Raw genomic sequence first — 11,648 nt, forward strand, 5'->3', positions numbered from 1 at the left:
ATATGAGACACACTTGGCTTGAAGTTCAGCAGCTAAAGATGCTACATGCTAACACACACGGTGCCTGACAGGTCCAGCACTGATTGTTAGAGGGGATAGTTTTTTTAAATTTATGATAAATGGCATAAAAAATAAAATTTTTACACTTGTGAATTTTTTAATTAACCTAAAATTAGCCGAAGCTAATCACTCCGCAAATGGTTTTCTAAGCTAGCTCAAAAAGCTAGTTTCAGTTTTAGCGGAATAGCGAGCCGACAGTAAGGTTAAGTGATAATTGTGAGAGCTCAGTCTGTGTTGGGATGACTCAGCTACCACCACACCAAATTTTAYTTTTAAATTTTATTTTTAAAATTTAAACAACATCGATTTTGGTGTTAGCTAAAGCCAATTGGTTAAAGCTAATATAATCCAAATGCGAATCAGTTGTTGATGTAAATCCAGTCATTACTTTGAACTTCATTCAAACTCAACTAGTGGTTTGTGAAATATTTTGCTAACAGACCTGAGTTATGACCTGTAACTGAAGTGTAAAGGGCTCAGACTGACCTTCATCTGCTTCACTGTGTATCTCATGGTTCCAAAAGGCCCGTCGCTCAGCATCTTCTTCCCCACCACTTTGGCTCGGATCACTGTGAACAGACAGACATGTTGGGTTTGGATCAGGTGTACCTGACAGGAACCCTCACCTGGACTGTTTTTAAACAATGATTGAGTTAAAGTTAAGATTTTAGACGCCACAACAGTCAAAACATTTCATCTTCATTAGCGCCACAGATCAGAACCCACATGGAGCYATGAGCACCTGGCAGAGGTTTTGGTTTGTTTGCTTTCACTCCCGCCAGAGTGAAGGAGCTCATTGTGAAGGACCCGGAACCAGGATCCATTAGGACCCGACTGAGGCTGCGGGTCCTGCATGAAACAGCGGTCCTGTAAAGTTCACCTGCTGACCACGGAGCTGACAGACACAACTAAAAGTGTTTATCTGCTCCCAGAGGAATTTCCTTCCCACATTCTTTGGGGGGGCTCACGTCCCCCCCCAGAACAAATCTGGGCAGAAAGTGCATCGAGGCTTCGGCTGTTTGGTCTAAAACAAACCTGAACAGGAAGTAGTGACAGAAAGTTGGTTGAGCTGCGAGGTTATTACAGTAATCCTCTGGAGATCTTTACTCAGACTGAAGCAACAAGCTAAAAACAGACATGAGCTGTTTTTACATCTGAAAACATGAAGAACGACCAGAAAGGCCGAGTTTAAAACGAGAAAAAATTAGTCTTTTGCAAAGATGATGTGTGAAACCTGAGTCCTGAAGAAGCTAAAAGCAACAGAACATTAGCTTGAAGCTAAGACGAACATTAGCTTGAAGCTAAAAGACGAACATTAGCTTGAAGCTAAAACAAGAACATTAGCTTTAAGCTAAAAGACGAACATTAGCTTGAAGCTAAAACAAGAACATTAGCTTGAAGCTAAAACAAGAACATTAGCTTGAAGCTAAAAGAAGAACATTAGCTTGAAGCTACAAAGTCTTGATGGGCTATAAGTTTAAAATAGTATAATGCAAACTTATAGTAGCAAAAGGCTAAATAGAGCCTAAAAAATCTAAGTATGAGCTAGAAGCTTAACAGAGCAAAAAGCAAGCTAAAACCTCAAAACAGCAAAGTCTGGCTAGAAGCTTAAAAAGGCTAGCTAGAAGCCTAAAATAAGAAAATGCCAGCTAAAAGCAGCAAAAAGTTAGAAGTTTCAATAAGCTAGCTAATAGCTTGAAGCAGCAAAAGGCTAGCCAGATGCTTAAAAGAGCAAAATGCTAGCTAAAAGCAGCAAAAAGCTGCCTAGAAATTGGAAGTTTCAATATGTTGACTAGAAGCTTAAAAGAGCAAAAAGATAGCTAGAAGCCTAAAGCAGCAAAAAGCTAATTAGAAGTTCCAAACAGCTAGCTAGAAGCTTGAAACAGAAAAATTATATATAAAAGTAGCAAAAGGCTAAATAGAAGTTAAGTTGCAAAAAGATAGCCAGATGCTAAAAGCAGCAAAATGCCAGCTAGAAACCTAGAACATCAAAATGCTTGCTAGAAATRTAAAGCAGACGAATACTAGCTAAAAGCTTAAAAGAGTTGGACGCTAAAAGCAGCAAAAAGCTATTTTAAAGATAAAAGTAGCAAAACCCTGGCTAAAAGCAGCAACAATGAGCTAAAAGTTAAAAGCAACAAAAGGTTAGCTAAAAGACTAGAAGTAGCAAAAGGTTAGCTGGAAGCAAAAGTAGCAGCTAAAAACTTAAACTAGCAGAACGGTAGCTAAAAGCTAGCTATATTACAATGACCAACACAGAGCTGTTGGCTGAAGATTTTAAAAGAGAACAAAAGTTTTGAGGGAACTTAAGAAATGGGTTGAATATTTATATTTACAGGTGTATATTTTAAAAAGTATTAAAGTTTAAAATATCTCCTGAATACGCTGAATATTTGAATAAATGAGTGACTAAAATAATAAACAATAAAATGAAATATTTAGTATTTAGGTCTGGTTCATGCTAGTGTTTTCAGATGCTGAAGAGTTAAAAATGTTTAAAGTTCAAGTCGAGTTTAATCATAACTTATTAACAAAACACGACCAAATTAATTATTGTTCATGTCTGGAGAAAAATTAAACAAGACTTCTGATTGTCTGTGATTTAACCTTTCACTAAAGCTTCAGCCATGAAAAGTCTGTTAGCAAAACATCCGACGGCCTCCGGAGCTAATCAGCCTTGGCAAACACAAAAACAGCTGTGGTAGTAGCTGAGAGTTGTCCTGAACACCTGCTGAACCTGCATCAGGAGCAGATCCTGGTTCTGATGGTTCTGAACATCAGCTCTGAGGAGTGGGAGGCCTTTCATCAGGAGACGKAAACAGACTCTGACAACAAATGAAATGGATCCATTTTTCTCCTGGTGTCTCCTGCCAAGAGCGAGGATTACATGAGGCTGGATCCAAACGCTCCCGTCAGCCTCCGTACCGAGCGACAAACACGACGAGGACACGGTTCTTCATCTGTGGATGTGCGAGAAGACACAGCCAGGCGGGGGGTGTAGGTGACCGCTTTTAGTACGTCCAACGTGAGGCGGGAAGTGGGAGGAAGAGGGACGACTCTACCAACAGAGACGAACAGAATCCTGCAGGACGAGCTCAGGGTTAAATAACCCATTCAAACGTTAACAGATTAAAAACCACACATTATGTGGTATGGTTCTTTATTTCAAAATAAAATCCCAAAGAGAAAACAGCTGTGCTTTTGTTTTTAAAACCTAAATCTAAAAACATGAAATCAAACTAAAAATCGGCAACGTTTGATTTCTGCTTCAGCTGTTTAAATTCAAAATAAAACAYGATCGTTTTAATTTGTAGGAGTACTGGAAATGATGGAAGAGTTTATAATGTCTGCTTAAAAACGGAAACCATTACTAAACGTATTGGCATCGGCTGCAATCAAACCTGATTCTGCTCAACTTTGAACGTTAAAACTATTTTGTCAATAAAATGTGTYGAATCGCTTTAAATAAGTATATAAATAAAACTCAGTCCTCTCACTGACCTGYTTCTAATGAACCTAATTAACTTTTACAACTGTCTGTTCCTCCTGGAACAACTCTTTAAAGATGCCATAAAASTCTAAATGATCTTATTTTGTTAAGTTAGCGCCTTCAAAGAGCCATCCAGAGCAGGTAAGATACTGATCGTTCATAATGTTTTTACAGAAACCGGACCGTCTCAGATCAAAAGCAAACATTAACCTCCCTGAGGGCGACTGAGTCAGTAGCTCCCTGTTTGTTGGTTTTTGTATTTGTGTACGGTTCTGGGCCCGCCCGACCGGGCCCCCCTCTGTTTGAGACCAGAACCACGGAGCGGGGTCCGTGTGTTTACCACAGTGTGGGGAGGAGGGGTCCGGTCATCGGATCCGCTTGGCTCAGGGGGACAAACATCTCAGGCTCGTGTGGAATCTGGGCCCTCTGACACCTCTAGCCCCGCCCCCTCTTACGCAACACAGCTTATTATGGGATGGCGGGACCCTGCACCTATCATCCATACTACAGAACACTGTTTACAACATAAGGCCCGAGGGCCAGAAGTGGCCCTTCCACCATCAGAATTTGACCCTCAGCATCTTCTTTAAAAAGTAGAGCAAAATGAAAATCCAGATTTAGTTAAATTAAAGCAATTTTTGACTGAAATAGGCCTAAACTTTAAAACTTTACTGAGGCTTTAGGGTTGGTGTCAAATTGGTTTGTCTGTTAGCAAAATATCTCAWGAACCAAGTAGATTTAATTGAAACTTTCAGCAAATCATTGGACATGCAGCTGATTAACTTTGAGGGTTAAATTGATTCAAGATGGCCGCCATAACCAGCTGGAGCCTTCATTTTTGAAACGACAGCTGACAGCTCGTGTCCATGAGTTTTGCGGAGTAGCTCGGTGATGAAATCCCACGTAAACTGCTCCTAAATATTCTCCCTAAYGTTTTTTTATCCAGCAGAGCGCCTGCAGGTGATTATAGGTTAGGATTTAAAGAAAAAAAAAAAAAAGCTTTGAACTCCACTGCCGGTCTTAAAATTGGACGATCCAGACTTTGGTCGACTTTGAAGCAGACAGCAGAAATTACAGGCTTTCTCTCGTCACATTATCTTCTCAGCCCCCTCGTCATGCGCCTCGACGAGGCAGATAATAAAACAGGAAGTGCTTGTTTTTAGTCGGGAGACTTCAGAACACAAGAACAGGATTTCAGTTTCTTTCTTACAGAAAATTTTCACTAAGAGGTCAGAGGGAGTTCTCAAACATCCAAAGCTAGAGCTGTAAGAAAATATCGATACATTGAAATATCACRATATTTTATTGCTTTTATCGCTGATGATGTATTGATTTTTAATATAATGGTTGTAAGAAGAAATGTGAAATTCAAACAGTTCTGATTGCAAAAAAAAATTGTGTAGTTTTCTCTTTATACTGAGCTTTTAAAAATTAGGATTTGGAGACAAAATGTTGATTTATCGTCTTGCTTACAGTATCACGATATGTCGTGATGTGTCACGATATATCGTGATGTGTCACGATATATCGTGATGTGTCACGATATATCGTGATGTGTCACGATATATCGTGATGTGTCACGATATATCGTGGCATATATCGTGATATATCACGATATGCCACGATATATCATGACATATCATTATCATGATATATCACGATACATCATGACATATCATTATCATGATATATCACGATACATCATGACATATCATTATCATGATATATCACGATATATCGTGATGTATCCTGATATATCGTGGCATATATCGTTATGTCACGATATGCCACGATATACGTATCATGACATATGATATATCACCATATATCGTGATATATCATGATATATCACGATATAGATATATATCACGATATATTATTATATATCATATATGTATCATAATCAAATCAAGTCGTTGCAGCAGGTACGTTCGTTTAAAAACAGTGGAGCTGCAGYTTGAGCTGAGAGCTCAGCATCCAGAAACAAACCCTCAGATCCGTTTTTATCGTCCAGCCAATAAAACGGGTCCGTCTGAACGAGCTCGGACCCTGAGCGGCTCCGCTCCCTGCGGGGTTCAGTCCGTAATCCTCAGGTGTTTGTGTAAGCCGCGTCCCGAGTTCGAATTATTTTGAAGGAAAACAAACTGGGACGCCTCCTTCCTCCAACACACGTGCTGCTTTGAATGACCTCGGTAATTTCTCAAAACAAAATCAGATTAAAGCTAATTCATGTCAAATACAACAGAAATAAAAGTAAAAGTMTCCTGAAGGGTTTCAGATGGAGCAGTTTGAGGGAGTTTACTCTCGTAGATTTACAGTAATATTTGTTTAACTCTGATGTGTGGGTCTGCACTCGATGTAAACAAAGACCAGGTCTGAGCAGAACCACGTGGAAAGTTGAGTTAGGCAGCTGTAGCCTCGGGAGGGAAACTAATGGCTGTTTGCAGACACTTCGGTTGTTTCTCTATGTAAACAAATGTGACCTTTGAGGGGTTTTGAGAAAAATACTTGCTGGACTTTGGTTACTTTTATCCTTTGAGCTAGTGTTGTGTAATCTAATAAAATATCTTACAACTCTGTTGGGGATTACGCTCAGCTACCACCATTCAAAATTTTAGCTCTGTATCTGCAAGATTCACTGACTCATAGCTATTTTTGTGTCAGTTAAAATCCATTGCTATGGCGGCCAACTTCATTTGGGTCAACTCTAAAAGTTGATCATTTGTAGAAGTCAACCTAACGACTAATTTTTGAAAGGTTCATCAAAATCCGTTCTGTGGTTTTAGAGATATTTTGCTAACAGACAGTCAAGGTTGACTACAAAGGTTATTGATAAAGTATTAAATGCAGATCTTGCTCCACCAGGAAGATCTCAACAAATAAAGGGTGGATCAGTCTCAGCTACTACCACACCAAGTTTCAGCTCATCAATTGTAAAATTTGTTGAATTATAGCAGTTTTTGCGTTTTAAGGTTTCAGTTGGCTGTGGCAGCCATGTTGAATTCAGTTGAGTCAAAAAGTTAATCAGTTGTAGATATTCATTCAATGGTTAATTCCTGAAAGTTTCATTAAAATCTTTCAAGTAGTTTTTGAAATATTTTGCTAACAGACACCATATAAACAGGATAAGTTCAGTTTTGCAAATAAAACATGCAGAACTGAAGCTCACGGTTGATTTAAACTTAAACCTTCCTCCATCAGGAGGAGAGAGTATCTGAGGGATGAACTCACCGATGTCGGAGTTGCAGAAGGCGTCCTGCGGGTGCGTCAGAGCGCACGAGCAGCCGTCTGCGAGCCGGRGGAGCTGCAGGCTGCTGAGCAGGAACAGCAGGCGGACCAGGTGCTGCATGTCTCCAAAGTCCCGCTGGTCTGTGTGTCGACGAATTAAAACCCAAAACTCCGCTGCTGACAGCTGTTACTGCGTCTCTTCTGGCTGGAGCCGAACCGTTCTGTTTACTGAGAGGAGTAGCGGCCGCTTTTATAGGGAGGACGACACGCCCCCCTGGAGGCTTCAGCCAATCAGAGCGCAGCAGGATGCTGCGCGGTAATGAAGATGACATAGCTGAGTTTTTTCTTTCTTTCCCCTAGACTGACCAAATTTTATTTTTTCAAGATACAGAAAAAAATATGACTATTTTTTCCCCTACAAAACAGTTTAGAAAATTACTAAACATAAAGAAAAAGTAAAATTAGAAGTTGTTACAAGAAACTTGTTTTTGTGACCATCCACTGAAAATGTGACAAAATCACAACAAAGTTGGGCAATAATGTAAATGACTTAGTATGTGCATGCCTGTTAGTAAAATATCTCCTAAGCATTTAGAGCAAAAACTTTAATTAAATAGCTAAAAGCTAAATTTGAAAAAAAGCTACAAGTAGGTTTAGCTGTTAGTGAAAAGTGCCAAAAGATTAGCTAAAAGTAGAAAAAAGTTGATTAAAAACCTAAAGTAGTTTTAGAGTAGCTAAAAACTAAATGTTTCAAATAGCTACAAGTAGCAAAAATGTACCTGATAGTGAAAAGTGGCAAAAAATAGGTAAATGTAGAAAGTCTAATTAAGAGCTTTAGATAGCACTAGCTAAAATCAGCAAAGCAGTAGCTAAAATAGATAATTTAGAAGCTAACATAGCAATAAGATAGCTGAAAGTAGCAAAAAGCTATCTAAATGCAACAAAAGGCTATAGACATTAGGAGCTAAGAGGGGCAGACTGGCAGCTAAAAGCTAAAAGAAGAAAAATTTATCCAGAACCTTAAAGTAGCAAAAGGCTAGCTAGATGGTAAAGGTAGCAAAAAGACACTAACTTTAGCTTTTAGCTACTTTTGGCTTTAAATATTCAGTTTCAGCAGCCCTTACTCAGTTGAACTGTTTCTTTACTTCCTGTAAACATTCTGATGTTTGTTTTAAAAGATCTAAATGAACTTGAACTCTCTCCACATTTTGCTATCAGCGTTGTTTTTGTTCTCTAATCTCGATGGAAAGCATCAAGTTGACCTTGTCCTCTGCTTTTAGTCGGCAGGAGTTTTATGAAAATGAGGTTCGTGCAAAGTGAGTTCTTTTATAAAGATGGACTTTGGAGCAACACAGGTGATCGTATAAAATATCTGTCTGTTGGTAAGAACTTTCATGAACCACCGGACAGATTTTAACCAACGTTGAGTAACGTGGCGGCCATCTTGGATCAGGGTTACAGCAAATCTTTCTAAAACTAAAACATCCAAAACGTGTTCTCCTCTTGAGATCCTCCCTGTCAGTCATGTTCGTCCCACTGAACTGGATGGTGGACCCCCCCCTCCTACAGCTTCCGGTGGTCTTATCTGTCCGACTTCTTTGCTCTTCCTGTGTCTTTGTAGCGACTCTTCAGGAGAATGAGAAGCATTTCCTGTGATTCTGCACCGCTCTGTTCTGTTCTGACCACACTGGTACACATCGAGGGCCGGCCCACCTCGAATCGAGACGTTTTTCTATAATTGGACTTTTTCAGCTGAAGTCCACTGGGCTCGGCGTTAGGCTTGCAGGACGCTGGCTGGCCTACTTTGGTGACATCATTTCCAGAGGGTCTTCTTTTTCTTTTTCCAGCTGCGTGTTTCAGATCACTCTGACAGGCTGTGAGACGAGCACAGATTTATAACCCGTTTCTGACCGAGGACCTGAAGTAGAACGTTCATGAAGCCACCAATTCAAAGACACCTGTCAATCAAACATCAGAGTTCTCACTGCCGGAGTTGTCAAAACAAAATATTTTAAATTTCATGGCAGCAGCACATCTCAGTTTGTTTCAAATCCAGTTATTGTAAGAGGTTCGATAAAGAAACAGCTGCATGAGCTTTATTGTTCTAATTAGCTGCAGGTACGTAAGATGGGCGGAGCTACAGCTGTCTGTGGATTTAAATATAGTGAATAAAAGATTGGCTAAAAGTAGAAAAAGGCTATTTAAAAGCTAAAGCAGCTATATTATTGCTAAAAGCTAAGTATCTAAAGGCTAGCTTAAAGCTAAACATGGTAAAACAATTGCTATAATATGTAGCTAAAAGTTAAAAAAATTAAAGTAATTAAATGCTATTTAAAAGCTAAAATAGCAAAAGGGTAACTAAAAGCAGCTAAATTTAACAAAAGGCTAGCTATTTAGAAGTTTCAAAATACTTGCAAGAAGGTAAAAGTAGCAAAATAGCTATAAAATGGAGCAAGCTGGTAGCTAAAAGCTAAATGTTTCAAATGTGGCTAAAGATTAGCTAAAAGAAAAATGCTAATTAAAAGCTAAGTGTATCAAAAACTAGCTAAAAGCAGCAAAGGGGTAACTAAAAGATAAATTTAACAATGCTAACTAAAAATATCAAAAGGCAATTTGAAAGCTAGCATAGCAATAGTGTAGCTAACAGTAGTAAAGAGCTAGCTATATGTAGCAATAGGCTAGTTATAAGTTGAGAGTAGAAAAATACTAGCAAGAAGGTAAAAGTAACAAAAYAGCTACGAATCAGCTCTAATGATCAGGCTGGTAGCTTAAGCTAAATGTTTCAAAAAGGTCAAACGATAGYGAAAAGTAACAAAAGATGAGTTTAAAGTAAAAAAACATTAAAAGGTAAAGCAGCTATCTTACATATAAAATAGAACAAAAATCTAGCTGAATGTATCAAAATATTATCTAGAAACATAAAGTAGCCAAAGGCTAGCAAGAGGTAGCAAAAGGGCATTACGAACTCATCATTTAGCTACTTTTGGCTTTTGTTTCAGTGTTTTTTAGTTTCAGCTTCCTCAGCAAGTCACATCAGCCGGTAGGTGTGCCGTAGCCCAGGATTTTTGTAGAGTGGGACCATCCAAGTTATCAGTTATCACCTGCTTCTCTGATGGTATGTGGGTGCATTAGGCTTCATAAATGCAGAAAAGTAAATAGATTGTTGTTGGATTAAATTAAACGGTTTCATGTATTTATTTGAACATTTGATGTGAGATTTACAAATCCTTATTTTGCGTTTATTTATATTTTAAAAACATCAGTTTTTCTTTTGTTTCTTGGAATTGTGTCTGTGCCTCCTGATACCTAAAAACCCTTAGAATTGATTAACTTTTTTTTTGTTTTTCCCATGACTGCATGTAATAAAATATTTGTTTCACAGCTGTTGTCAGAGTCTTGACGGTTTGGAAGCGAGCTGGAAGACAGTCGGTACAGTTGTGTTTTTGTTTCTCTGGTTTCCAACATGTCACTCATCTGTTGTGTAGTTAAGACATCAGAAACACAAACATGGCTCTGACCCATGAGACCCCCCCCCCTTCTGTAATAAAACCCGATGAACGGTCAGCTTCCCACTCAGGCGGGCCAAACGCAACCACAGCGCTCTCGGCTGAGACGGGAGCCCCCGCGCTCCGCTGTACTGTACATATTTGGTGTGCGCGGTCAGGAACCCCCCTCCACAAAATGACTACGTTACATTACAGCATGAGACAAGGAGACACCAGGCCTGACCATAAACACAGGCTCATGACAGCATGGAAACAGCTTTCTGGAATTCCTGAAGTCTGAGGGAATGCCTCAACACCGAGCGCACTGCAGGAAAAATCAAATACAGTATCTGTTTGAGTCGAGATGMGGTCATCGTTTGGGTCAGACCTGGGCCGTTTTCGCTTCGTGAAAACCTTGCTTACAATGCAACTGTGTTTTATTATGAAAAGCACACAGCCCCGAAAATGTCAGCTCACAAGCAGGAGGGATTGTTTACTGCTTTTTCCTGAGCACCGCTAGTAAACAACAGCTGAGCTCTACCTGGTATTTCCTGCATAGAAACAATGTTTTGACGTCTCTTATAAACACTGAAAAGTACTACAACTAAGTGTGAAATAAATACTACAGAAATACTATTAAAAGTAAGAGTTTTACTCACTGTTGAGGTACTGAGAGTAGCTAACGTCTTAAACTCTGAATGAGCAAAAGCCCACCCCCGTGGAGAAAGGGGTATCTGCAGTACAATTTGTCTTGTGGGCAGAGACGGCCCTACTCCTGATTGGCGGAGGATTTGATGTGGGTGGAGATGGGGCTACTCATGATTGGCAGAGGTCTTGATGTGGGCGGAGACGGCCCTACTCCTGATTGGCAGAGGTCTTGATGTGGGCGGAGACGGCCCTACTCGTGATTGGTGGAAGTCTAGATGTGGGTGGAGACGGCCCTACTCGTGATTGGTGGAAGTCTAGATGTGGGTGGAGACGGCCCTACTCGTGATGGGTGGAAGTCTCGATGTGGGTGGAGACGGCCCTACTCGTGATTGGTGGACGTCTCGATGTGGGTGGAGACTGCCCTACTCCTGATTGGTGGAGGATTTGATGTGGGTGGAGATGGGGCTACTCATGATTAATGGAGACGGCCCTACTCGTGATTGGCAGAGGTCTTGATGTGGGCGGAGACGGCCCTACTCATGATTAACGGAGACGGCCCTACTCGTGAGTGGTGGAAGTCTAGATGTAGGTGGAGACGACCCTACTCATGATTGGTGGAAGTCTCGATGTGGGTGGAGACGGCCCTACTCGTGATTGGTGGAAGTCTCGATGTGGGTGGAGACGGCCCTACTCGTGATTGGTGGAAGTCTCGATGTGGGTGGAGACAGCCCTACTCG

General features: G+C 40.3%; 2 protein-coding genes across 3 annotated transcripts in view; one reads left to right on the forward strand and one right to left on the reverse strand.

Moving 5' to 3' along the window:
- The window catches only part of LOC106529715 (metalloproteinase inhibitor 3), a 17,700-nt gene extending 10,701 nt beyond the window's left edge, over positions 1-6,999 (reverse strand). The window contains exons 1-2 of the mRNA XM_014025203.1: positions 6,782-6,999; positions 547-629 (exon numbers count right to left, since the gene is read on the reverse strand). Of these exons, the coding sequence (XP_013880657.1) occupies positions 547-629; positions 6,782-6,899 (201 nt within the window). The 5' untranslated portion in view covers positions 6,900-6,999. The remainder of the gene's footprint in view (positions 1-546; positions 630-6,781) is intronic.
- syn3 (synapsin III) overlaps positions 1-11,648 on the forward strand; it is a gene marked incomplete in the record, with an annotated part of 109,044 nt that overhangs the window by 53,908 nt on the left and 43,488 nt on the right.

The sequence above is a fragment of the Austrofundulus limnaeus genome, unplaced genomic scaffold (genome assembly GCF_001266775.1).
Source record: "Austrofundulus limnaeus strain Quisiro unplaced genomic scaffold, Austrofundulus_limnaeus-1.0 Scaffold461, whole genome shotgun sequence".
NCBI classification, from domain to species: domain Eukaryota; kingdom Metazoa; phylum Chordata; class Actinopteri; order Cyprinodontiformes; family Rivulidae; genus Austrofundulus; species Austrofundulus limnaeus.